At 46.1% G+C, this 27,803-nt stretch overlaps 1 protein-coding gene across 4 annotated transcripts; it reads right to left on the bottom strand.

Annotated features, from left to right (window-relative positions):
* Positions 1-261: 261 nt before the first annotated feature.
* Positions 262-27,770, bottom strand: PMS2 (PMS1 homolog 2, mismatch repair system component). 4 transcript variants are annotated; one of them, XM_045461018.1, is made up of 15 exons: positions 27,641-27,770; positions 25,635-25,774; positions 24,929-25,015; positions 24,404-24,506; positions 23,486-23,669; positions 20,052-20,219; positions 18,904-19,001; positions 17,077-17,176; positions 15,885-15,969; positions 14,642-14,797; positions 10,833-11,718; positions 6,292-6,459; positions 3,944-4,044; positions 3,567-3,736; positions 262-810 (listed from the first exon to the last, which is right to left on the bottom strand). In XM_045461018.1, exons 1-15 carry the CDS (start codon positions 27,661-27,663, stop codon positions 667-669), a joined length of 2,613 nt encoding a protein of 870 aa, XP_045316974.1. In that variant the 5' UTR covers positions 27,664-27,770; the 3' UTR covers positions 262-666. The 4 variants fall into 4 exon arrangements, with proteins under 4 accessions (XP_045316974.1, XP_045316978.1, XP_045316977.1 ...); XM_045461022.1 differs by having other exon boundaries at positions 25,635-25,769; positions 27,641-27,746; XM_045461021.1 differs by lacking the exon at positions 6,292-6,459.
* Between the last annotated feature and the right edge of the window lie 33 nt (positions 27,771-27,803).

Genomic DNA, 27,803 nt, shown 5'->3' with positions numbered 1-27,803 from the left:
CGGCAGGACGAGATTCCACGAAAAGTTATCTGACAACAGGGCTTCTGCTCTCAGGACCAGTAACAGGAACATCTTGCGATTCCCACCCCAAAAAACCACATCACAGCATTAAAGTTACAGAAAAGTCAATCTTTTATTTCCCCTTGCCTACGAACGTTTGCCGGGGAACATTTAAAAATAGTGACCCCAGGCCCCACTTGGCCATTTTCCTCCAGCTGGGCAGAGAATCTCTCTTGGGTTTTGTTTTTTGTTTTTTTTTTAAATTTAATGTGCATTTGGGTGGACAACCCCGAACCCAAAAGGACCGTAATTTTATGAAATTAAACCATTATGAATTTAATCATACTACGGGCTGAAAGTTGCTGACTAAGATACCTCAGGCCACAGCAGCAGAGGCCCAGGTGGCTTTCGAAGCGTTCTTCCTGTTTCTGTAAGACATGCTCTTCTTGCCTGTATGCGCACACACACTCTGGTGCGGGACAAAAGCCGGTGCAAACACTGCTCCGCGTGGTTTGACGAGGTTCTCAAGATCATTTCTAGTGGATCTGGTCAGTTTCTTTTTTTTCAAACAGGTTTATTTGGCAACAAGCTGACTCGTTAAAACCCTGCTTTTGAAAAGGAAAAATCTGCGATGAAACGTACAATTCTAGAAAGCGAGAGATGTTGTCACTTTTGAGAAATGAAATCCAGGTTGGCAATGTGTCTCATGGTCGGCCTTCCGTGGGGACAGTTCCAGGGATGGTCCATCTCACCCATGTGGGTGATCAGTTTCTTCATCTCACTTGTGTTTAGGGCGGTTCCAATCATCACCTGAGTAGGAGACACAACGGTTCCAAGTTTTACAAAGGCTTTGGGTACAAGAGCACCTCTCCAGCAACATTTTTCTCTGGAACGAGGATGGACACGATGACTACTCAAAACAGCGGTCCCTGAAAAATCTTCCTCCGAGGAACCCTACCCGCTGATATCTCAGCCCCCCTCCGCTTTGTGAAATCCAGCCCTTCCGTGGCTCCTTTACGGCAACACACCTCTGTTACAGACACTGACCACACCTGTCCAGGATGCAACCAGTCTCAGCGGCCCTCCCGCCGCCCAGACCTGTCACCTTGGCAACCACAGGGCCTCTGAAGACCTCCCCGCTGTCCCCCTCCACCTGTTCTCCGCTCAGCGGCCAGTGAGTCCTTTCAAAAGCTGTCAGATCACATTGCCAGCGCTGCTCACCTGGGTAAAAGCCCACGTGCATCGGCGGATTTGGCCCCTCATTGGCCTCGTGCCTGCATCTGCTAGAGCACATCCCTCCCTGCCCCTCTCCAGCACACCGGCACCCCCTTTCCTTTTTTAATTTTTTTAATGTTTCTATTTTATTTTTGAGAGGGGAGAGAGAGAGAGAGAGAGACAGACAGACAGACAGCGCGAGCAGGGGAGGGACAGAGAGAGAGGGAGACACAGAATCTGAAGCAGGCTCCAGGCTCTGAGCTGTCAGCACAGAGCCTGACATGGGAATCGAACCCACAAACTGTGAGATCATGACCTCAGCTGAAGGCGGACGCTTAACCAGCTGACTGAGCCACCCAGGAGGCCAAGGCACCTGCCCCTTTCCTCTTGCACAGGTGCACTACACAAGCACCTACCTTGAGACCTTGGTGCTGGCCATGCCCTCTGCCTGGGTCCTCCCTCCCCAGATACTGCCCGTCTCACTCGCCCTCCCTTCAGGCTCCTGTCCCTGCCTCCTCTTGCTTGATGAAACAGCACTCAGCTCATCTCTAGCTGAACTCTCCGTGGAGGTGAGCGGGCCCCCCAGCAAGCACTGGAAATTAGCACCCCTGAGAAACCAGGAGAGGTGGTGTGAGACGACAAGCCTGAGACGTGTGTCACCCTCCTTCTTCCTCGTGCCACGCACAGCCCCAGAGGCAGCATGCGTGGGGCGCTCCACCTCACTGGGGCGGACAGACCCCAGACAGAGAAACAGGTGTCACCCGGGGGGGGGGGGGGCGGGGGGATGGCGCCCGGGAGAGCCCACTTCCGTGGGGGACCTGGGAAAGCCCAGAACTGGAGGGAGTCGGGCGGGTGTGTGAAGGCGGCATGCGAGGCGGGCAAGCACAAAGGGCTTCGGGTGGGAGGAAGGCTGGTGCGGCTGGGGACGTGGCACGTGGCCGTGGCACGTGGCCGTGTGACAGGAGCCAAGCGAGCAGACGGGGCTGAGGGGCTGGCAGGGCACGGGCCCGCAGGGTGCAGCAGAGGATCACCCACAACGGTCGGCAGCTGTGCTGACGGGAGGAGGAAGAGCCACAGTGCGGCGGCCCTGCCAGGGTGGGGAGGGCAGGGCGGCCTGTGGCTCCCCGGGTCTGTGTGGCACCTTAAGGCAGGACACTCTAAACCGCCTGGCCACCGGCCCAGGCCAGTCTGCCCTGCCTCTTGCTCACCGACCCCGGGGTGGGGGCACCAACACTGTCTTCACCAAAGAAATACCTGTGGCCGGAAGTCAGATCCTCCCCTCACCCCTCCCCGAACTTCATCCAATCCCCAGGCTGCACGGTGCCCCTGAACTCTGCTCCCCGACTGACATTTCCCCGAGCTCGGATTCATTAACCTGACCGTTTTCCAGACGCCTGCACTTACAGCCTCATGGGGCCTCAAACACCACACGTCCAAATCAGCTTTTATGCCTCCCACCCCCCCAACTGCGAGCAAGCTGCTGCTTCCCCGCCGCCTTGTTCCGGAAGTTCGGGTGCCCCCACGACAGCCTGCGCCTCAGCCCTTCCAGCCCTCCGCACGAGCTCCCCGGTTCCCACCGGGATCGCAAGACCCCGTGTGGGTCCCGACGCTGCTCGGCTCACATCCGGGACCCCCTCCAGGACAGGCCGCCTCTGGCTTGGCTCACACGCTCCCCACCCCGCCCCATCTGTGCACCTGCTGTTTCTTCTACTAGGAGAGCTCTTCCCCGAGGGGCTCCATGCCCCTTCCAGGCGTCAGCCCAGATGCGTCCTCCTCACATGGCCCTTCCCTGCCTCCCAATCTCAGCTGCTCGACCGGGGGCCGAGGCCACTCCCTGTCCCCATACTGTTTTAACTTCTTTTCTGGGCCTACTGGTATCAGAAGTTACTACTTTGGCTTAAGTCTCTTCCTCCCCACTAAACCTTAAACTCCGCAAAGGGGGGGGGGACCTCATCTGCCTTGTCCCCTCTGTGTCCTGGGCAGCACCTGGGTGGAGCCTCTGATGAAGGGAGGGCATCCCGGCTGCTCCCAGGGGTCAGGTGATCCAGACGCACCTGCTTTGCTCTGACATCAGGCTGATGACCCACCACCGGCACCACCTCCAGGACAGGCTGAGCGGCGGCGGTGAAACGTCACAGCGATTACGGGTTAGAGGCCAGAGATAAGGCAGACGCGCCCAGCTCGCACATCACACTGGCAGAGAAGGATGTGGCCGTATTACACACGATGACCCGTGGCAGTCTCGGCCACAGTCGACGGCGCTGCCTGGTCAGCAGCTGGCCTGAGAACTCGTGCCACCACCGGCCCGAACAGACCCTCCGGGCCCTGGAAGATGAGCGTTGTTTACTTACAGACTTTCGACAGGCTCTGGAGGCAAACATCTGTCTGACGCGGGAAGGCCGACACATGACCCCAGGGCTGTCACTGAGCATGAAGATCAGTTCATCGATGTCCTGAGGTCCAAAGGTCCAGTTTTTACTGGTTGGCAAGGAAATCAACTTCGCCCTTTCAGTGACTGGAGCTGGAAGAATAAAATTTGGAGAAGAGTCCACGATTCGAAAAGTACGTTTCATCTGACGCCTGTGTGTAACAAACACTGAAACACAGGGCAGAGGCAAAATCCTTTCTGGGGGAACCGTTTCCATCTCTGATAAAATATACTTATCTAGGGCACCTCAAAGACTGTTCCCGGCTCTGACAGGACAACCCCGTCATCGTCGTCACTCACCCCCTTCGTCGATAACAAAATCGAAGCCATTCTTTCTGAATATTTCCAGATTTTCTATTAGGATAGCTTCATTGACAGCAGTTAAGTTGAGAGTCTGGGGTCTGAAAAAACAGAGAAGAGATTCAAACCCAGTCTCAAAGTCAAACATTTAGCCGTAAAGCAGAAATGAAACAAAGCCAATACGTGCTTCTTTGAATTCCTTTCAAAAAGCCAGGTAAGCGACAACGCTTTGTTCAGCCATGTACCTTTCCTGTCACGTAACTGCCTGAGAATTTCCTGTTAATTTTCTTCTTCTTTTTTTTTTTTTTAAGTTCAAATGACCACCAAAGCAGCTGGCTTTTCCTCAGTCTGCCACCCCATCCCAGTGACCCCATGTTTCTCTCAATCCACTCCTTAAAGATAACAATACCACATAAAAACGCTATTTTTCCTTCCTGCAACTCAGACCATGTGAAAAGCTCGGCTGGGTCATCACAGGCATCGGAAAGCAGAACACAGAGCATCTGTTTTGCTATCCCGCCCCTTCCGAGTCTGCATCATTGACCGCGCCATCTGTCCAGGTAGCAATCTGTCCACCGGTCCTCCTGGTTCAGCGAGTGCTCAATCAGTCGGAACTGATAAGGGCAGGAGAAAGGACGGGCATGGAGTAAGAGACCAGTGGGGAAGAACGACACTGAACAGGCAGTCACACAAACTGTAATTACAAAGTACACTGCCAATCAGGAGGCAGAGGCGCCCAGCGCCATAAGAGCCAGAGCGAGTCAGATGGGCCTGGAGATAGGAGTCAAGGGCGGGGTCTCTGAGGAAGGGACCTCTGAGCTGAGAGCTGGGGTGAGCGCCCGTTATCAGCCAATGGATGGATGGGTGAGCACAGGGACAAGCATTCTAGGCAGGGACAAGTCTGTGCAAAGGCCCGAGGATGGCCCACTGATGTTCCCAGAGCCACATACAAAAGATCTACTTCATCCTCCTTAATGACCAGGTAGGAATTCATCAGGTCTGTCAACGGCCTGAGAAGGAGATGGCCAGGTGGCTCAAGCATGGAGAACCAAGAGGAAGGACCTAGGGAGGGCCAGACCATGCAGGGCCTGGTAGGAAAGGAAGGACCTGTGGTCTTTATCCTTGGAGCATGGGCCACCTGGGACCCCAAGTGATCTGTGACTACCTGGGGCAACCTGAAATGTCACAAGCGAGACCCTATTTATGCAAAATGGCTAAAAAATAAAAGACCTCTGTGAAAGAGGCAGGAAGAATCCAGTATGAGAAAGTAGCTTATTAAATGTCTTTACACTGGGCACCTGAGTGGCTCAGTCGGTCAAGTGTCCAACTTCGGCTCAGGTCATGAATTCACAGTTCATGAGGTCGAGCCCCACGTCGGGCTCTGTGCCGGCAGCTCGGAGCCTGGAGCCTGCTTCGGATTCTGTGTCTCCCTCTCTCTGCCCTTCCCCACTCACGTTCTCTCTCTCTCTCTCTCAAAAATAAACAAACGTTAAAAAAATTAAAAAATAAATGTCTTTTCCATTACCATTAATACCCACTGAAAGTAAGTGAATTCAACCATTCCATAGGAAATAGACTACTCCGTAAACTCGGTGCTTTCTCCCAGCTGAGTGACTGTTTGTTCGTGCCAGGATTTACTCCTACTGGGATCTCAGTGTATTTCTCTATGTCGCTGAACTTCCCAAATGAAAATCCATGACCTCTTCCTATCACTTGGCTTAAGAAAAGACTTCTGGTGTACATGATACACCATCCCACCACCTTGTAAAGCGGTCAGCCTAAAACAGGCATTGGCAAATACCAAGCTCTGTGGTGACTAATCACTGAACTTGATCTATGCTAGCTGAGGACAGACACACGGGCAGCGCCACCCTTCTGCACACCTAAATTCTATGTGCTATAAACAGACACGTTACGTACTATAAACTGGCCTTCGTCAGATTTTCTGGCCAACCGGAAGAGGTAAAGGGCTTGATAAATAAAGAACATTAGCTGTGTGAACTTGGGAAAGTCACCGAACCTCTGTGTCCGGGAGCCTCCATTTTATCACCTGTGAAGTGCTGATGGTAACAGCAGCCACTTTGTAGGTTGGGGAAGACTAAATGAATTCACGCGTGTCAATGGTTTCAACAGTGCCTGGCACAGAGTAAGCACTCAAGAGATGGCAGTTACGACTGCTGTGTGACAAGCATGAAAATCGGCCACAGGGACGCTTGTGGCTAAAAAAGAGATGCACACACACACACACACACACACACACACACACACACACGTACGTATACGCTCTTGGGTCTTAAGCTTTAGGGGTTCAAGAACACTGAAGATTCTGAACACCAGAAAGAACTTACGCGATAAGCCTTTGACCCTGGAGGGCTGTGTGCTGCTGGAGCATCTCAAAGTTGTACTTCTCATCCGTGGCATGCTGGTCCACTATGAAGATATCTGCATTGAGTTTGGTGATTATAAATCCCAAGTTAAACTGACCAATGATCTCCATGTCTGCAAACATCGTTTTACTGCGTGTGGAAAATGTTCGTTATGAGACATCGTGATTTTTAAAAGATTACTTTTCTGATTATAAAAGAGACTGTAACAGGAAAGTGAACAATACAGAAACATAAACTAGAGAAAGTCCCTAATAATCCCACTTTTAAAGGTAACATTAGTTATTCATTCGTTCATCCAGCTCCCCAGAGATGGCATCAGTAACTACTGTTCTTTTGCTGTATATGTTCCCCGACCTTTGTTTACATATTAAAAACAAAACAAAAAAAACCGGGCGTGCCCGGGTGGCTGGGTCACTTAAGTGTCCAACTCTTGATTTCGGCTCAGGTCATGATCTCAGGGTTGGTGAGTTCAAGACCCGCATCGGGCTCTGCGCTGACATTGCGGGGCCTGCTTTGGCATTCTGGGTCTCCCTCCCTCTGCCCCTCTCCCGCTTGCTCTCTATCTCTCTCTCATAATAAATATTAAAAAAAAAGAAAAAAAACCTAAAAATGGAATCATAATTCTTCAGGCCGTTCTACGCCCCTCCCTTAACAATGCATCTTCAGTGCTTTTTCAGACCCATTCATGTAGATCTCCTTCATTCTTTCTAGTGGCCATACGGGAGCTCACTGCGAGCACGTACCATAACCTGTCCAACAAAGCCTCTACTGAACGACTTTCGGGTGTTTTCATTTTGAGTAACGCAAACGACGCTGCAGCAAACGTTCATGGACAGAAATCCACTCTACTCTGGGGGTATTTCTGTACGATAAATCCCTAGATTTGTTAAGTGTGTAAAAGTGCCTTTTCACTAATCCTGGGTATCAATTCTTCTAACATCTGCCAAGCTCATGGACGGGTCCTTTGGTGGGTGGCTTCAAAATCCAATTCCATTCATGACTACGTGCGTCAGTGCAGACAAGACAGATACCACCACGGATCTTCACGTGAGAAAACGACATTGCCATTCTGTAGCCCACGCAACCAAATTTTGTGAAAATGGGTTTTCATGAGGATCAGCCCTGTGGTGCTCAGACGGAACTCGAGCTGAGACCTGAGACGGTCCTTTCTTTCTGCGAGTGCTCCAGAGCAGCGAGGAAGATCCCTTCCACACCACAGCACCCACCTGGGCTCCCGTGGGACTTGCTTTGCTTGGAGCTCTGCCACAGTCAATCGCGGGTGATGGTCTGACAGTGACACCTCCGTGTGCCATGGATTACTAAGCTCCCATTTCCTATTGGCAAGGAGCTCACACTGAGCTCAAGTCCAAGGTCAGGACCAAACGAATCCCCAAACCCTGTCTGTGAGGATGCGTCTCCTGGGACCACTCCCTGGTAGTAATTTCGTGTCAGAGTCCAATCAAGACACAAAAACCACACCAGCGATTTGAACAGAGGAAATTCATAACCAGGTATGGTAAACTAGTAGAAGGTAATTAACTACTTAGCTAAGAAACACAGGGGTAGCAAACAGAGTGAGCAATGCTGGGCCTCCTGCTGGCAGCTGCCTTGTAGGAGGAAAAGACCAGGGCAGCCAGAAGGAAGGAGACGCCGGGCTCCGGTGCTTTCTCGCGGCGGCCCTCTACCGCCCCCTACTGACAAAGTCTAGAAGTGCACCAGCAGAGATGCTCACATGGTCCAGCCTCAGAGATTGCAAAGTAAGGAGCCTACAGTGGATTCCAACTGAGACGCAACACACCTGTAAGCAGCACCAACACCAAGTCCCTGGCTCTGGTTCCCCAGATAGAGTCCCCGTGGGAAGAACTCGCACCGGCCTGAAGACACAGGCATTCTGTCTCTGCAGGTGTATCTCCCACCGTAAACTTAAAAAGTAGCATCAGGCTCAAACAATGAAGAAGAAACAAAACTGTACGACTTGCTCTCTTTGGTTGTAACTCAAAATAGAAACACAAAAGCTGGTAAATGCTACCACAGGATTTCAATTACTGCCTCATCTTCCGCTCCGGACATGTCTCGGGAAAATCATCGGCAGGACAGCTCAGAGCAAAAGGCGTTTCAGCAGCCATGCACCGAAGGCCAGATGCCAATGCCAGGCCCACTGTAGATCAGCGTTTCTCAAAGGGAGCATTTGGGGTACCTGGCAAAAATGCAGATTCCTGGGCTCCACACCCACAATCTACCGCATCTACTGAAATAGAATCTCCGGAGACTGACCACGGGTTCCGCTTTCTGAACAAGCATCCTAAGCAGTTCTTTTGTGTTCCCCAAATGCAAGAACTACCATAACATGGGATCGATGAATATTTGTTGAATTAAAATCACTGCTTTTAAAAATTACAGTTGATTTCACTCACTGAGAAGGCTAAAAGCATCCAGGGTCAGATGCCTGGGGGGGGGGGGGTTCAGTCGGTTGAGCGTCCGACTACTGATATCAGCTCAGGTCATGATCTGACGGTCTGTGAGATCGAGCCCCGAGTCAGACTCTGTGCTGAGCCTGGAGCCTGCTTGGAATTCTATCTCTTTCTCTCTTTCTGCCTCCTCCCCACCCTCCATTCATGTGTGCACTCTCTCTCTCTCTCTCTCTCTCTCTCTCAAAAAAAAAAAAAAAAAAAAGAACCCAAAGAGAAAGCATAATTACTTTGCCTTTTGGGCACCTTACAGGTCTTTCTCCATCAAGCACGTGTTCCATGATCGTGCATGTAAGCCAGGAGCCCAGCTCTTCACTGTGTCCCTGAGCGTTCACAGGCCCCAGACCCCACCCAAAGATGTTCACCCCCCCTTAATCACACACAATTTAAAGGAACTATTTCCTATGGTGCCTGAGTGGCTCAGTCAGTTAAGCATCCAACTAGTGATTTTCGATTCAGGTCATGATCTTCAGGCCCCGCAACAGGCTCCACACCATCAGAGCTTGGGACACTCTCTCTCTCTCTCTCTCTCTCTGCTCCTCCCCTGCTTGTGCTCTCTTTCTCTGTCTCTCAAAATAAGTAAACTTTTGGAAAAAATAAATAAATGAACTATCTCCTAAAAACCTTTCCCAATGTTAGGCACCATGAATATCAAGGGAATTATCTAACGTAACGCTTGCTGTTGAAGAACTGATTATCAAAATCAGGCAAAGCCTGTGCAGTCCAAACCAAAAGTGCCATAAAATTTCGACATAATTACTGGTGCTCTGTGTATAGGACACAGCACATTTCAGTATCTACTGAGACAAAACATATACAATGCTTTAAAAAGATCAAAGTTAAGGGGCGCCTGGGTGGCTCAGTCGGTTGAGCCTTGACTTCAGCTCAGGTCAGGATCTCGCAAACTGTGAGTTCAAGCCCTGGGTCGGGCTGTGTGCTGACAGCTCAGAGCCTGGAGCCTGTTTCAGATTCTGTGTCTCCCTCTCTCTGCCCCTTCCCCGCTCAAGCTCTGTCTCTCAAAAATGAATAAACATTAAAAAAATTTTTAAAAAAAAATCAAAGTTAAATATTTCAAGAGAAGTCATCGTTTTTAGAAGTTACAATGTTGTACGTGATTACTGTCAAGAAAGTGGTGGTGACCAGTGTTTTCTGTTATCAGTATTAACAGTTTTCTTGAAATTGACTCTCTTTTTTCCTTAACCTTACCCTACACAATCTTCTGGAAATCGCAAGTTTGATAATAAATTATAATTTTTCCTAATATGCATTAAAATGAATCATGGGAGGGGTCCCTAGGTGGCTCAGTCAGTTAAGCGTCCAACTTCAGCTCAGGTCACGATCTCACGGTTCGTGGGTTTGAGCCCCATGTTGGGCTCTGCGCTGACAGCTCGGAGCCTGGAGCCTGCTTCAGATTCTGTGTCCCCCTCTCTGGCCCTCCCCTGCTCGTACTCTGTGTCTCTCTCTCTCAAAAATAAATAAACATTAAAAAAAATTTTTTTTAATGAATCATGGGAAATAGTAATGTCCACTAAAACCTCCATGGATTCAGTGCAGGGAGGAGTCACTGTGAAACCTTGGGGAAGAGGAATGAGATCGGGGTTGAGGAGGCCCTGATTAATTTGAACTAAATGGACAGGATGTGCGAAGAAAATCTAAGGAAACAATTCTTGAAAGGTTTCACCGAGAAAGACCTCTTTAAAGAAAGTTAATTTGATGCATATGAGGGGCAATGAAAATGTAGCGAGTGGAAACAGCATCACCAAGGATGCACCGGTAGGGCTAATGAGCAATCCGGTGAGTGGAAACAGACTCCCAAATTAGAATCTTCGAGGAGCACAGAGAAGGCAGAGAGAAAGGGGGGCCGGGAGAGGGGGAGACAGAAGCTTGGGAAAGTGTGACATCAGGAGATGTCACGTCTGTGATGCAGAGAAGGCCCCCAGGGAGGACCGTCCTGACAGCCAGAGGAGCAAAACCAGGGCCTGGAAGGACCAGCCTCGTCCCCTCCCGGCAGCTCATCCTATGAAAGAACGTTACCTTATCTCCTTTCTCAGTTCATCTTCGGCGGCTTGGTTTTCTCCGGGGCAAATCTTTGCCCTGAACTTCCTATAATTCTGTTCGCCTTCTTGTGGCCTTTCTTGGTGACGTAACTGCTTTATTCGTGCCGCTAAAGACCGCATGGAAAAGGCCAGGGGCACTACTTTCTTACTGATTTTAACAGCCACGTCGACCTGAGACGCTGATGTGTTCTGTGCAGTCACCAACCCTTGGGGGACGTCAGGATTCAAAGGAATGCCGTCTTTTTTGAAACGCCGTGTGCTTGGGGAGGATTCATCTACGGGCGGGGGCGAGACCCTATGTTGACGTCCCCCGTCCTCGTGATTGGAACCACGCTCCGTGTCTGCAGAGCGACGGTCAAGTTCAGGCAACTTCTTAGAAGCTTCCGCGTTTCCCTGTGAAAACCTGTCCTCAGGGGAGTTTGCTGCACAGACACCACCGGACCGACCGCCCGTGGCTGGGGTGCCGGGCCCTTCCCGCGGGCCGGCCGAAGTGCGGCTGTGCCTCGAGTCCTGCTCCGTCTCCGCTCCGTCCCTGCGGTCACAGGGGTCCCCGCGCAAATGCATCGCCTCCCCGCCAGGGCCGGACGAGCCTGTGCCCGAGGCGCACTTCTGGAAACACAGGGAGTCTGGAGCTCCAGAACGCTGGACGTGTCTCTTCTGTCTCGGAGAAATCCGTCTCGGTTCGGTGGTGTTCGGGCCCTGAGACTTGGTCTCTGTCGTGTGCCGAAGAGAAAAGGTCTCTCTCAGTCTGGAAATGGTCACTGCCCTCTTCGCTTCTCCTGCAGTCCTTAACGAAGCGGGATCATCCTGTTTTTCTGGCACAGGCTTCTCCATTTCTGCCGAAGGCTTTTTTATTAAGTTACCTGAGTAGATAGGAGCAGAGGAGAGTATCAGGGGCTGCAATGAACTGGAGAAAGAGCTGGGGGCACCTGGGGGGCTCCGTCAGTTAAGCAGCCGACTTCGGCTCAGGGCATGATCTCGTGGTTCATGAGTTCGAGCCCTGCGTCGGGCTCTGTGCTGACAGCTCAGAGCCTGGAGCCTGCTTTGGATTCTGTGTCTCCCTCTCTCTCTCTGCCCCTCCCTCACTCGTGCTCTTTCTCTCTCTCTCTCAAAAATAAACAAACGTTAGGGGCACCTGGGTGGCGCAGTCGGTTAAGCGTCCGACTTCAGCCAGGTCACGATCTCGCGGTTCGTGAGTTCGAGCCCCGCGTCGGGCTCTGGGCTGATGGCTCAGAGCCTGGAGCCTGTTTCCGATTCTGTGTCTCCCTCTCTCTCTGCCCCTCCCCCGTTCATGCTCTGTCTCTCTCTGTCCCAAAAATAAATAAACGTTGAAAAAAAAAAAAAATTTTTTTTTAAATAAACAAACGTTAAAAAAAATTTTTTTTTAAAAAGAGGATACGTTTTACAAAAGTAGGGATCCAGAGATGGCTAACAGAACATACAACAATCGTAAGGGACATACAAATTGAAACCACACTTTAACGTTACTGTACGATCACCAGAATGGGCAAAAATTTAACAATCGACAAAAGTTCACAAAGATGAGGCTTAAGGGGCGCCTGGGTGGCGCAGTCGGTTAAGCGTCCGACTTCAGCCAGGTCACGATCTCGCGGTCCGTGAGTTCGAGCCCCGCGTCGGGCTCTGGGCTGATGGCTCAGAGCCTGGAGCCTGTTTCCGATTCTGTGTCTCCCTCTCTCTCTGCCCCTACCCCGTTCATGCTCTGTCTCTCTCTGTCCCAAAAATAAATAAAAAAATTTAAAAAAAAAATTAAAAAAAAAATTTAAAAAATTAAAAAAATAAAAAGATGAGGCTTAAAAGGAAGGTGTGAATACTGCTGGTGGTAGTGAAATCTGTACAGTCGCTTTGCGAAACCTTCTGGGAGTAGCTCCTAAATCTAAACACGACGCATCTGCAGGTGGAGGCCTGTGGCCTGGCATTGCGCTCCTGGCACACCCACACCCGCCAGAGCCACAGACAGAGGTGTCCACGGCCGCTCTGGCCATAACAACCCAACCGTCCACAAAGAAATCATGCCGTTAAGAACTACAACGGAATGCCACACAGCAACGAGAACGAATGAATGAGTTGCCATGTGACATGGACGGATCCCACAAGGTAATGAGAGAAAGAAACAAGACGCAAAAAAGCAGAAATTAAAAGCAGATAAAATGAATCTGTGGTGTCAGAAGTGAGGAAGATGGTTACCACGGGGGGTCGGCGCAAGCAGAAGGGGTAGCAGGGTGGTTCTACGGCTGCCATCGCTTGACCTCAGGGCTGATACACTCGTGTTTGTTTGTTTCCAATACAATGGCCGAAAGGGGCATCGGTTCAACTGGGCTTCGAGATGCACCGGTATTTTGAGCAGTTTCTCCTTAGAGGGTAGCGTCTGGCGAAGCATGTCTGTGAGTGGCCCCCTCCACAGAGATGTATATACAGCGGAGCAGCCTCCACTCCATCCCCGCGCACATCCACATCCACGCCACCCCACGCCGAGGACGGCCAGGGCTCACGGGCGCCCACCGCATCCAAAGCGAAGCTCTGCCACTCCACTGCCCGGATTTCTGCGCTCCTGTTCCACTCCACCCCTCGGGAGCTTCGCCTCCACCTTATGCCCTGATTATCAAAACCAGAGCCTGCCTGCTCTCTTCCAAATCGACCTCTCCCCGCCCCTGGGGTGTAAGGAATGTTAGGACAGAGCGGCTCAGGATCCCTGCCAACAACCCCCCCCCCACCCGCCCCCACCCCCTTGCCAAGCCCCTTCCAGCTCCTCCTTGCACCCTCAGCTCACAAAGTCATCCCACAACCTCTCCTCTCACTGGAAGCCACACCCGTCTGTCACCTTAGCCTTCTGCCACACTCTAGTTTCAGCTTCCTCAGCAGCTCTGGTCTTCCCCCCTCGGAAGACGCACTGATGGTCGCCCACCATCTCTGCACATACAGACATGGAGATCAGGGCAGGCTGGCCGACAGAAGAGAGTGTGCACCCCGAGGAGATGTGGTCATGGGGGGCGGGGGTAATGGCCAACTCTTCCCTCTGCCAAAGAAGGCGGCTGGAGCTCAACGCTGGGCCCCCTCCCAGAAGTCCCAGCTGCTCTTGGTTTGGATAAAAAAGAAGAAAACCACTTAGATATCTGATCACGTAGGGCCAGGCAATAAGATAATGACTGTACCTATCACCACTACACATCCTGAATCAGCTTTGTGGTGACGCTCATTCCCACACGCCACTCAGCGAAGAAGGCACGGGGGGGCCGGGTGGGAAAACGGCAGCGCGAGGGCCCCCAGAAATTCCCCACTCCGTAAAGAAATGAGAAAAATGGGCAAAAATGGTCAGAATCGACTTTTCTCAGAACTCTGGAAATTAACAAAAGGTTTGCAGCGATTAGAAGTGTTTATTAAAGGAAAACGGTCGAGTCCTGGTAAGAACACATCCCTGGATGTGCCAAATGTGCCTTCCATTTCTCTTGTTGCCCGATTTCCTTACATCTGCAGCTCTACACTGCCTAGTGTGACACATCCTCTCAGAGATTTTGGGGGCGCCAGGGCGGCTCAGTCGTTTGAGTGCCCGAATCTTGAATTCAGCTCGGGTCATGATCTCACGGTTCATGAGATGGAACCCCACATTGGGCTTCATGCTATCAGTGCAGACCCTGCCTGAGATTCTCTCTTCTAAATAAAAATTAAATAAAAAATTTAAAAAATTTTTTAAAAATTTAAAAAAATTAAAAAAAAAAAAAAAGGATAGTGAGTTTCAGAAGCTGTCCATACACCTGTGTATTTTCTTACCTTCAATACCCAACAACGGCTGCTGACTGACATTAAGTTTGTTGAGATCACCATCAAACATTCCTATCAAAGATGTTTTTAAAACTGCCAACAAAAGCTTCTCCTCTTGCAGTAAAATTTGCCTTTTATCGGGAGTAACATTGACGTCAACACATTCTAAGGCCAAAAAAAAAAAAAAAAAAAAAAGACACTTATGTTTAAAATCACCTTTAACAGAAATTTCCCCATCTATTTTATCCTCTTGCGCTTGCCAAAAGTACTGTTAAAAACACTGCAGTGTCCGGACTAATATTCATAAACTGTAAAACCAGCACTTTCAGAGGAACAAGGAAAAGATGAACCGTTTATTAAACGGATAGAATATGCAAGTATCTGAATAGTTAATTTGCAAAAATAAAGAAAGAGCAAATAAACACATGAAAACATAGAAGACCGCACACCAAAATAAGGTCCTTCTAGTATCGCCCACTGAGTTTGGTTAAAAATGACACTACCCAATACACTGCTCTAGATGTGTAAATGAGTACCGCCCGATCCTAGTCATGGACACACTAATTCTAGTATACGAATGTATATTAAAGAAATTACCACTGATATAGGTAACAATTTAATATAAGGATAGTATTTAAATTTCTAAAAACTGAAGATAGCTAAATTAAGGCTAAGAATTTAAAAAGTTTAAGATACATCTGTACCTTGCAATATAATGAGTACAGATGTTAAAATCATGTTTCTGAGTAATTTTTAGGACATGGAAAAAAAAAAACCATTTATGTCAAAGGATAAAGAGCTTGATACAAACTTACCCAAAGTTATTTTCTCCCTTTTATAAAGGATATGGGTAGGGATATATATATAGCATTACGTACTTTAAGGCGTGCACATATTTCTAAGTACCTAGGAAAAAATCCTAGATAACAATAAACCAGAATTTTCCCAATCAGAAGAAAAATAGCATTATTTTTAAAATCAGGGGGAACATTTGGTTTGCTTTCTCCCTTATGTGCCATGAAAAAGTCCTATTTTTCTAATAATACCATTAACCTGGTCTCAAGCGGAAAGCAAGAAAGCCTGTATAAAAAATAAAAGTCTATACAATATAATTAAAAGTCTGTAAACAAAAAATACACTGCCATTAACTGTTGCCACAAAAATCCTTTCTGGTTATATCATGGCTTTATGATTTCATTTTTTTCTTTTAGGGGTAAGTCACCAACGTGACGGAAAGCTCAGTGGAACTTACCTGAATCAACAGAAATGTTAAGAACAACAAATGGATACTGATGGCGATTATACATATGATAGACCTCGTTCACAAGTCTGGAAACCTACGTACAAAACAAAGGTTAAAAAAGAACAAACATTCCTGTCTGTCCCCCAACACGCTGCTCTAATCAGCCACTACACGGCTATATCTTAACAGATTGACTGAGGTAGAGCGGGGCCTGCAATAAACTACATGTATTTAAAGTATACAGTTTGAGGGGTGCCTGGGTGGCTCAGTCGGTTAAGCATCCGACTTCGGCCCAGGTCACGATCTCAGAGTTGGTGAGTTCAAGCCCCGCATCAGGCTCACTGCTATCAGCATGAAGCTGGCTTCAGATCCTCTCTCTCCCTCTTTCTCTGCCCCTCCCTGACTTGCATGCACACGCTGTCTCCCTCTCTCTCTCAAAAATAAACGCTTAAAAAAATGTTTAAAAAATAAACTATACCGTTTGACAAGTTTACAATCAAGATCAGTAAGATTATAATCAAGATAGTCAATATATCTATCCATTGCCCAAAAAAGTTTCCTCATGCCCCTCAAAGGGATATTTTTAGTCATCAATCCCTAAACCTGAATCTTTTTCCAATCCAAAGCTGCTTTTGAAGACATGTCAAAAGATGTAGGTGCGGCCTATTTATTTATCTGTTTATTATGTTATTTTAACTTCAGTGCCAACATGCTGCAGGTGCAATTTAAATGCTCATTAAACACACTCCAACGTACAGAGAAATGTATTTATGTGATTCTGTAATATCATTGTTAAAAGTGTTGGAGATAAACTATAAAACTGCACCATGCACAATACTGAACCATATCCAACAGACAGAAGTCACTTTCAAGTGCCACAAGAAAACAGAATCTATGACCGAGGCACAATATTGCTGAAAATGCAAAATCAAAACCGAAACACTAAAACCCTATCAAGATGACCAGTCTAGGGGCGCCTGGGTGGCTTAGTCAGTTGAGCGTCTGTCTGACTCTTGATTTTGGCTCAGGTCATGATCCCAGAGATGCGGGATTGAGCCTCGCATCAGGCTCTGTGCTGACAAGGGCTGAGCCTGCTGGGATTCTCTCTCTCTCCACCCCCTCCGTCGCTCCCGTTTGCGTTCTCTCAGTTTCTCTCAAAAAAAACAAAAAACAAAAAACAACGATAAAAAAAAAAAAATACCTTTGCCGGGTCACAAGGCCGCCGATTGATAAAGAAAAACTGTCTGTCTGTGGAGCTTCTTCCAACACCATGAGCACAGTGAGAAATGAAACCAGAGATGCTGTACAACGTTCACACGGTAAGGACAGGATTCCAGAATGGAAACAGTAACATGTCAGAGGGCACATTCATAAAGTAAAAACGAAATAAAATATCACCCCTGGTTACACGCTGATAAGTATTAACATTTCAGTTGATGCGTGTCCGTGTTCCACTCTGATAAATCATAAAAAGGACACAGACCTTCTGGCATGTTCTACAGCTCCTACGGTCAATGAATCCACCACAGGAAATGCAGTGGGTTCAAAACAGATTTGCTTCAGCTCTTCTCTCACTTGCCCTATTAAATTCTTGGCCTCTATGCAAGGAAGGAGTCTCACCCAAAACTCACATTCTAGAATCTTCAAGCTGTCCCCACCAGCTGCCCAGGGAGCTCAACTACTTGTATTCAGGATTTCTGCCCGCACTCCCTGCCCTTTTAGAATGTGTTCTCCTTGGGGAGCCTGGGTGGCTCAGTGGGTTAAGCGTCTCTTGATTTCAGCTCAGGTCAAGAGCTCGTGGTTAGTGGGTTCAAGGCCTGCATCGGGCTCTGCACTGAGTGCGGAGCCTGCTTGGGATTCAATGTCTCCCTCTCTCTCTCTCTCTGCCCCTTCCCCATTCACTTTCTTGGTCTCTCTAAATAAACTTCAAAAAAATTTTTCAAGTAAAAAAAGAAAAGAAAAAAAAAAGACAAGACAAGACAAGGCAATCTGTTCTCCATCAGCAAACTCCTATCTCCTAAGGTATTGTTAAAGAGCTTCCTCAGGGCACCCGGTGGCTCAGTCAGTTGAGCACCCAACTCTTGATTTAGGCTCCAGTCACGATCCCAGGGTTGTAGGACGGAGCCCTGACTCAGGCTCTGCGCTGGGGCACTGCACTCTCTCCCTCAGCCCCTCACCCCAACTCACTCACTCTCTCTTTCTCTCTAAAATAAAAAAAATTACAGTGCTCCCTCTGCCTGTGATCTACCCGGGGTATGTGCACTCTGCACTCTGTAAGAATGGTGTGCATGCACACAAAAGAAATGAATCTCTGCGTGTGAGCCAGAGGCAAGTAGACAGTGAGCAGGCGTGGGCCATCACAAGGCCAATCCCAAGTAGGGGCAATGCCAATCTTTCTTACCCTGAGAGTAGTGACAGTGGACAAGATATTGGGTAAGGCATGAATGAAAGGAAACACTATTCCACTCTGTCAAATCCCCATAAGGCAAAACATATACGTAAATTAAAAATTATTTTAATTTGTCACTAAGCAGTTTCCTTACTACAAAGGTTTCAATAGGAAATCAATAGGAAACCAAAGAATTCAATAGGAAATCCCCTCAAGTGCACCAGGGACCAGGATATTGAACGAATTAAGTAACGGACCCCTTTATAAAAATCCTCTTTCTTGGCAATAATAATGCCTATAATTTACAACGAATATAAAAACTATAAACCTTAAAATCACGATCTTTAAAAACAAAAGCCTCCAGGGGCACCTGGGTGGCTCAGTCGGTTGGTTGAGTGTCTGACTCTTGATTTTGGCTCAGGTCGTGATCCTCATGGGTTCATGAGTTCGAGCCCTGCTTCACACTTCGCGGTGACAGCACAGAGCCTGCTGGGGATTCCCTCTCTCTCTCTCTCTCTTTCTGCCCCTCCCCTGCTTGTGCTATCTCTCTCTCAAAACAAATACATACATACATACATACATACAAAAAAACGCAGACAGAATGTTTGATTGTAATTTTCCCGGCAGCAATCTACTCACCGAAACAGAGTCTGCAAAGCATCACCGTGGCTCAGCCCGTACTCTTCACACACAGAGTCACTAGGGGGCAGCTGAACAAAAGGAATGAGGCTTTGCAGCTAAAAGAGACAAGACTCACAGTTAATTCCTAACAACATTAGGATGAACCTAATTTCAGAAAGGAAGGGTTTTGTGTGTTTGCTTTTCCTGGTCAGGCCACTCAGAGTAAGAGCACAAGGGATCTTGGTGGCTGATTCTGGCAGCTATCATAACTGAAATTTTGATATTTTTATCAGAAGGATGGACCACTTGAGCGCATATTTATCCATAATCAATACATTGCCCACAACACCCTTTTTCAGATGCAGAGTAAAAGGAGGGTTTTATTCTCTGGAAGAATAAAATAAAAAAATCTTTCAGCTCTCAGCATTAACTCTTGTGGTAAGTACCTAATTAAGAAATCAATTACTGGGGGCTCCTGGCTGGCTCAGTCGACAGAGCAGTCGACTCTTGATCTCAGGGTTTTAAGTTCGAGTCCCACGTTGGGGATAAAGCTTACTTAAAAATAAAAATCTTTAGGGGTGCCTGGGTGGTTCAGTCAGTTAAGCGTCCCTCTTGATTTCAGCTCAGGTCATGATCTCATGGTCGTGGGATCGAGCCCCATGTCAGGCTCAGTGCTGAGTATACAGCCTGCTTAAGAGTCTCTTTCTCTCTACCTCTGCTCTCCGCCCCCCATCTGTCTCTCTCTCTTTAAAAAAAAATAAAATAAAATAAAAATCCTAAAAAAAAAAAATCAATTATTGGATTTCCTTCTCTGGTCTTTGGAAAGGACAAGGGAAACCTGCCATAATTACTAGAGGAATAAAATGTTTTTTAAATAACTGGCCACGGGGCGCCTGGGTGGCGCAGTCGGTTAAGCGTCCGACTTCAGCCAGGTCACGATCTCGCGGTCCGTGAGTTCGAGCCCCGCATCAGGCTCTGGGCTGATGGCTCAGAGCCTGGAGCCTGTTTCCGATTCTGTGTCTCCCTCTCTCTCTGCCCCTCCCCCGTTCATGCTCTGTCTCTCTCTGTCCCAGAAATAAACAAAAAAAAAAAAAGTTGAAAAAAAAAAAATTAAAAATAAATAAATAAATAAATAAATAAATAAATAAGTAACTGGCCACCACTACCTGTTTCTGCCCAAACACAGATCCAATGTTTTCCTTTATGCTGGAGCTTCCGCTTGTGCAAACCACAGGCTGGCGTTTTCCTTGTCCAACCTGATTGCTGCAACTTACACGGATGCCTGCTGCAATGATACAGTATGCTTGTAAGACCTGGACCATTCTGGCATACTCCTGTTTAAAAAACACAAATGCAAGACTCGACGTTACTTTAATCCTACAAAAACTACATGGTTCAAGTTAAAGCATCCAACTCAAGGTTCTCATATCGGCGCACAAAGAAGAAAAGTTGTTCCTGACAGAAGGAGCTGTGAATACCTTTATGCATGTATACCTTTGTATTCAACGTATACCCTCACACGTGGTACAAGAGAGAGCTCAAGAGGCTTAGGTTCCTAACCACACTTCTCTTGTGTCCATGATGTCCACGCCCACTGCTATAAAAATCAAAAAGGGCATTCCACTGGACCTGGTAATCCTTCCTTTATAAATTTATCCTTGTAGAATGATGGGCACAAACAATCAAAGATATATTACAAAAATGTTCACTGAAACAATCTGTAATTGTGAAAAAAAGTTTATTTAAAAGTTATTTCATCAGACAGTGAGTCAATTAGGTCAAACTTTTTTTTTTCTCATTAAAAAATGTTTTTATGTTTATTTTTTGAGAGAGAGAGAGAGAAAGAGAGGGAGAGAAAGAAAGAAAGAGAGAGAGAGAGAGAGAGAGGGAGAGAGAGAAAATCCCAATCAGGCTCCACACCATCACTGCAGAGCCCAATGCAGGGCTTGAACTCACAAACTGGGAGATCATGACCTGAGCTGAAACCAAGAGTCAGACGTTTAACTGACTAAGCCACCCAGGTGCCCCTGTAATTGTGAAAAATTAAAAAGAACCTAAGCTACCATCAACAAGGAGTTAATAAATTATGGTATATCCATATAATGGCAGAATGATAGAGAATAAAGTAACGAGTCAGCCAAAAAAGATACACGATCAAAAAAGATACCTACGACATACTATAGAAATGGTCAAGTTATAGAACCATAACGTATAATGTGATCCTAATTGTTAAGAAAAAAAATAAAACGTATGCATTAAAAAAATAAATAAATAAAAACCTTTACAAAAGAAAATCAAAGATCGGACTTTATTCTCCATTCTATGGAATAAAGGTTCCACCTGTATATCAGTCTAAAGGATATACACCAAACTCTGGGAGGCAGACAGACACAATCTCAACTTTCTACTACATATAATCCTGTATTACTTACATCTTTATATTCTGTATTGTTTCATTTCATTATATTAATTTATCTTGAATTTTTTTTTCTCAAGATTTGTAAATACATGAAATTAAAAGGAGCCTGGAAACACATATATCACACTATTAACAAGGGTCTTTTCCAGCAAGTAGAAGTTCTTTATTCCTATAGTTTTTGAGGCACTGATTTTTTTTTACCATGAGATATAAAAAATGAATAATAATTTTTTTCTATACAAAAAAATTTTAATTTTTTTTGGTTTTTAAAATTTTTTTAATGTTTATTTATTTTTCAACATTTTATTTATTTTTGGGACAGAGAGAGACAGAGCATGAACGGGCGAGGGGCAGAGAGAGAGGGAGACACAGAATCGGAAACAGGCTCCAGGCTCTGAGCCATCAGCCCAGAGCCTGACGCGGGGCTCGAACTCACGGACCGCGAGATTGTGACCCGGCTGAAGTCGGACGCCCAACCGACTGCGCCACCCAGGCGCCCCATAATGTTTATTTATTTTTGAGAGAGAAAGAGAGCATGAGCGGGGTAGGGGCAGAGAGAGAGGGAGACACAGAATCCGAAGCAGGCTCCAGGCTCTGAGCTGTCAGCACAGAACCTGATGCGGGGCTCGAACTCATGAACTGAGAGATCATGACCTGAGCCAAAGTCAGATGCTTAAACAACTGAACCGCCGAGGCACCCCAAAATTTTTAATTTTTAAATAAAAATGAAAAAATGGTTTTATCCACAGTAAATATACATTCTTGTAAAATTTGCACTATAACTTGTGCAAATTGCTGTACAAGAAAGTGTTTAGCTGCATCCATTTAAATAACTTTTTGATTATAAAAAATAACTTTTTGATATTTTAGATACACAAAAGAGAAAAGTGCAAGGAAGACAGCAAAAAGCACCTGTGATCGCACATGCATCAATAACCACTGGTAACAATCACATGTCTTCCCTTCCAGCCTTCTTCCTACGCATATTTCAGCTAGCTGCTTTGCCTTTAAAAAACTGTATGATTACATGTATATACGCAGACACACATAAATACACGTATGCACAGTTTAGAACTGCTTTCTTTTTGATGTTTATTTATTTTTGAAAGAGAGAGCGAGAGAGCAAGCAAGTGCGGGAGCAGCAGAGAGAGGCAGACACACAGAATCCGCAGTAGGCTCCAGGCTCTGAGCTGTCGGCACAGAGCCCGACGCGGGGCTCAAACTTATGGGCCTTGAATTTATGGGCTGTGAGATCATGACCTGAGCCGAAGTCGGACGCCTAACCCATTGAACCACCCAGGCGCCCCTAGAACTGCTTTTTAAGCACAATTGATATATTTATTTCATCTCCATTCAAATTCATAAAAGTTGTAACACTTCATTTTTCAGGAAACCAAGAAAAACATCTTATTAAAAACTACAGACAGAATGAAAAAGGTTACTTCTTAAAGAATTCATTCTCGGGGCGCCTGGGTGGCGCAGTCGGTTAAGCGTCCGACTTCAGCCAGGTCACGATCTCGCTGTCCGTGAGTTCGAGCCCCGCATCGGGCTCTGGGCTGATGGCCCAGAGCCTGGAGCCTGCTTCCGATTCTGTATCTCCCTCTCTCTCTGACCCTCCCCCGTTCATGCTCTGTCTCTCTCTGTCTCAAAAATAAATAAAAAAAAACGTTAAAAAAAAAAAAAAAAAAAAAAAAAAAAAGAATTCATTCCCATGTTAGAACACCTAATAAATATGATTTAATGACTTTTTTTTTTTTTTTTTTTTCAAGAAAAAAAGAGAGGATACATCAACCTCAAGCTCAGTCTTCAGTCGGGAAAAGACAAACTAAGCACGCCCCAAAAAATTCAGGGAAGAGAATCATCTGAAGAGTTAATTTCAGTGCACATTAGTGCGGTAGATCTCTCACTACATGTGTATCAATGCTCTCAGAGGTTGGGGTTCTGAATTTACTGTACATTTTTCTTTTTTTAATGTTCATCTATCTTTGAGAGAACGAGAAAGAGAGCGCGAACAAGGGAGGGGCAGAGAGAGAGGGAGACACAGAATCCAAAGCAGGCTCCAGGCTCCCAGCTGTCAGCACAGAGCTTGACTTGGGGCTCGAACTCATGAACCGCGAGAGTGTGACCTGAGACCAAGTCAGACACTTAACCAACTGAGCCACCCAGATGCCCCTCACGTACCTTTTTAATATTCCTTTGAAACTCCTTATGGCGCACAGGGAGTGTATAAAATAGCTGCTGCACACTGACCGTTGTCCCTCTGGGTCGTGGGTGGGGGGTTTTCTGGACGATTTTCCCATTGTGATCAAACACAAGCCGAGTCCCGACCTTCGCGGATGCGTGGCAGGTAGAAATAGTCACATCGCTGTGAGAGACAGCAGGTGAGACACGGTCAGACATTGACAGGTGCTGGACATCACATGTTCATTCTCCCACTTCTGTTTTCTAAAACCTCTCCTGAAAAAATGCTGATCCCTCTGAGATAATCGAGAAAGTTTATATGGGTGAGGGGTCATCATAGAATCTAAATCTTGGCGCCTAATAGTAAGACAGAGAGTTCTATAAATGCTTTGTTTTGATGAAAGCTTTGATACTTGTGTTTATGGTTAAACGGCAAAATAAAATGTCTCACAGCTTACATATTAACAAATATTTATTTCTCAGTTTTATTCCTACTGGTTTAACAAAACTTTTAACAAGGATCCAAAAAATATTATAGTTCTAATGCGTAAGTAATTATTCATAAAAACCTAGACTCTGTTATATATAAGTATTTCAGTTAAATTTTTTCCTAAACACTGAAATAAATCAAAACCAACACATCTGTAACTTACTATCTACGTGCCATTTTAAAATTGAGAAGTTACTGCTTTAACAAGGGTAATAATTCTTTTACAATACTATTTCCTTCATTTCATTGCTTACATTTCGGAAGTATTACCACTTAGATTGGCAGTAAGATAAAACAGAATGTGGAAGTTTGAAGTTGAGACACTCAGGATGGAGAAGTATAAACAACAATGATTCTAACCCCACGTTTTCAGGTTCAGAGAGATTTTCGTAAGGGGTCAAGTTAGTGGATAAAAATATTGTTATCACCTCAGTGCACAAAGTGAACTCAGAGCTTCCCCCCGAAAGCCAAAAGTTTCAACCTGAGTTAGGTCACCAAAGTCTTGAATCTTAGAAGTGTGATGTTTCAGAGCTGAAAGAGAGGTACACGGTAAGACCAAAAATATTTCAAGGGATATACCCCTGAATAAATGCCACACCTACCAAAGCAACTGGTTTTAAAAAGCTGTTTTTGTGTTTCCTAAGACAGCGTTACTCAAAGTTTGGAAACATTTTGCTCAAATATTTAAAAATAGGACTAGAGGCACCCGGGTGCCTGTCAGTTAAGCATCAAACTCCAGCTCAGGTCACGATCTCGCGGTCCGTGAGTTCGAGCCCCGCGTCGGGCTCTGGGCTGATGGCTCAGAGCCTGGAGCCTGTTTCCAATTCTGTGTCTCCCTCTCTCTCTCTGCCCCTCCCCACTCGTACTCTGTCTCTCTCTCAAAACATAAGTAAAACACTAAAAAAAAAAAAAAAAAGAAAAAAAGAAAAAAAGATTAGAAAAACTCCACTTACTTAAGCCTTCAAAGTTTTCTTCTTCTACCCCACATCCATTGTCTGAAACTTCAATGAGATCCACCCCATAGTCTTTGAGCCTTAGATCTGAAAAGTTTAACAAATTAATTTATTTGATCCATGTAAAAAAGCCTTTATACTCACATTACTTACAACTTATGTAATACAAATTAGAGTCATAATTACACTTACTTAAATGTACTACCGTCATTTTGTGTATTTCATTTTCTTTAAAAGGACGTCTTGGCAATTTACTAACCCAGATAAAATAGTTTTCTCTTTTCTCTCTTTCCTTCCTTTCTACCTTTCTTTCAAAAGGATAATTTCAAGAGTCATTACGGAAAAAAGGCTCTGCAATCAGACTTCCTGGAATCACGTTTTCCTAGCTCTATGACCTCAAAGTAAATTCCCGTGCCTTCATTTTTGGTTCTATAAAATGAATATAGTAGTGATAATAATTCCTATCTCATACGGTTATTCGGCAGATTAGAAACAGCTGTGTGGCACCAGTAAGAACACAATAAAAGTTAACTGCTTTTATTATTACTACCTACCTAGGCACATAAAAGATGCTAAATTTAAGTTTAAAACATAGTAATTTCTCAGTATATCAACACCTGGTTGTCTTATTACAATCACAAATGTTTCTTGGATAATACAGTATAAACTGATTATTTCCTGTGGCTTAAAACTCTTCTAAACTTACCAATATTCGTGGCACCGGCATCCACACTATTTTCTACCAACTCCTTCACAGCAGTACTTAGACTCAGTACTACTTGTCCAGAACAAATCTGATGGACTGACCTCCGATCGATAGGCTTGATGGCCTTAGCAAGTTCTGTACTAAAGACACCAGTTACAAGAAACAAAGCAAATATGCATTTATGTATTTTCATCCTGGTTTTAACTGCGGGAAATGATTCATCTCTGTTAATAGTCAATGTATCTAACATGTTCATTTATTATATTAACATATCCCTTGATCATATTCTTAAATATAAACGTTGTTCTATGATCCTTACATGTTTGTCAAAAAATCTGAATAGATACTTCAAATGTAATGGGTATTTAGAAATTTATTATACTAGGATCTACAAGGAGGAGACACATGTACCCTTAAACCTACAGGTCAATAATCTTTGGCAACAATGGGATCTTCTTCCGAAAAGTGAAAACAACATTTCTCACACGATTTGAAAAACCACAAGTATGGTGGGAAATACACAGCGTTTATGTTAAAATCAAGACCATCTTAGAAACTGGGTACTGGTTCTATTACTGCTCCCAAAGAAGCCTTTGAATCTCCACTCCCAATCCAGGCTGCTTGCTGCTGCCATAGCAAAGACTCCCCCAAAGTTCTTGCTATACCTGCCTTAAGAGTTTCCCAACCAATCTGTTTCCACTTTCTCCCTACTCCAATCCACCTTCCATGAAACCATCAGTTTAAAAATCATTAATCTGGCCAAATAATTTCTCTGCTGAAACATCTACTACCCTTGGGGCACCTGGCTGGCTCAGTCGGAGGTGCATGGGACTTCTGATCTTGTGGTCCTGGGTTCAAGTCCCACCTTGGGCATACAGATTGCTAAAAAAAAATACATAAACTTTAGGAAAAACATTTCTTGAAAAATCTACTAGCGTCCCACTGTCTCCTATATTAAGTTTAAAATCTAGTCCTAACTGGACCCCAGTCTACTTTTCTCTCATTCTCTCCAATCCTCTCCCTTCACCAACTCCCTTACATTCTAGTAATAGCAAACTGTTTCCTGAATATCACAAGCTGTTTTAGACACACATACAAATCTTTTGGTCTAGACTGCTCCCCTCTTCCTCCTCTGCCTGGCAAATTCCTGTCATCCCAAGAAGGTATTCCTTATGTTCATTGATTTAGCAATTTCTTGTAAGCAGTTTAATTGATAATGTGGATGTAACAGAACCCACAAGCCTCCATGGGAGAGAAATCTTCGGGTCTTCTCCCACAGCAACTAACACACAGCAGACCTTCGATAAACTCTTACAAGATAAAGGGAACAAACGTCTTTACTCCTCATTCTACCTTGAAAAAAGATTCGCTCAGGTTTCTCTTAAATGTGGAAACTGCAGATGATAATATAAAATGGAAAGAAGTATCTCTTAAACTTATTTATTTGGCAACACACCATATGCTAACAAGTCCACTTCTGATATTTATTTTGAGGACTGGGGATGAAACATTTAAACACAGACCGCGAATCTGGGTTCAGGAAGCTGACACTGAATTCAACAGTGCTAGCTGAAGATTCGCCGCTCTGAACTGCATGCAGTTTACTAGCCAGCACTGACATACTCGAAGAGATACAAAAGTTCTGCATTTTCAAAAACGGTGCGGCTATGCAAATTAGCATTTGCCTTGAAGCCTCCCCAAAATAACCTCAATTTTCAAAAAAAGAAAAGAAAGAAACCAGGCAGAGAAAAAATGAATTCAGTCTCCAGGCACTTCGTGCTCCGGCTTCCAGTCCATGGACGTGTGGCGGCGTCCGAGCAGAGTCTGCAGGGAGCCGACCGGATGCTCCCGCCGAGCCCAAAGGGCAGCAGGTAGGGGGGCTCGCTCCGGGGCCTCCGCGCCGGCTCGCCCAACGCTGCGTCCTCCTTCCATTCCATTCCAGGAATCTGGAACGCCGTGGACCTCAGGGAGAGCGACCGCGAGGGGACACTGCAAGCACCTCTCACCTTGGCCCTTCGGCTAGCTCCATGGATCCAGAATGTGACCCACCTCCGGGACTCGGGACAGTTCCCGCCGCCGCCGCTCCCACGGAGGCTCGGCCTCCCGGCTGCCCATTGGCCGCTTCCGACACTGTGCCCCGCCCCTTCCGGATGGGGCAGCCGACGATTC

The sequence above is a fragment of the Leopardus geoffroyi genome, chromosome E3 (genome assembly GCF_018350155.1).
Source record: "Leopardus geoffroyi isolate Oge1 chromosome E3, O.geoffroyi_Oge1_pat1.0, whole genome shotgun sequence".
Classification (NCBI taxonomy): Eukaryota; Metazoa; Chordata; class Mammalia; order Carnivora; family Felidae; genus Leopardus; species Leopardus geoffroyi.
This window is presented reverse-complemented; position numbering and strand designations above follow the sequence as displayed.

What these genes read in the sequence shown, in the direction of transcription:
- PMS2 (XM_045461018.1), bottom strand. Translation starts at nt 27,663, where the DNA reads ATGGAGCTAGCCGAAGGGCCAAG. An exon ending in GAGCTAGCCGAAGGGCCAAG is followed by an intron (nt 25,775 to 27,640) that starts GTGAGAGGTGCT and finishes TGGTGTCTTTAG; the next exon opens with TACAGAACTTGCTAAGGCCA. An exon ending in GCCGTTGTTGGGTATTGAAG is followed by an intron (nt 11,719 to 14,641) that starts GTAAGAAAATAC and finishes CTATCTACTCAG; the next exon opens with GTAACTTAATAAAAAAGCCT.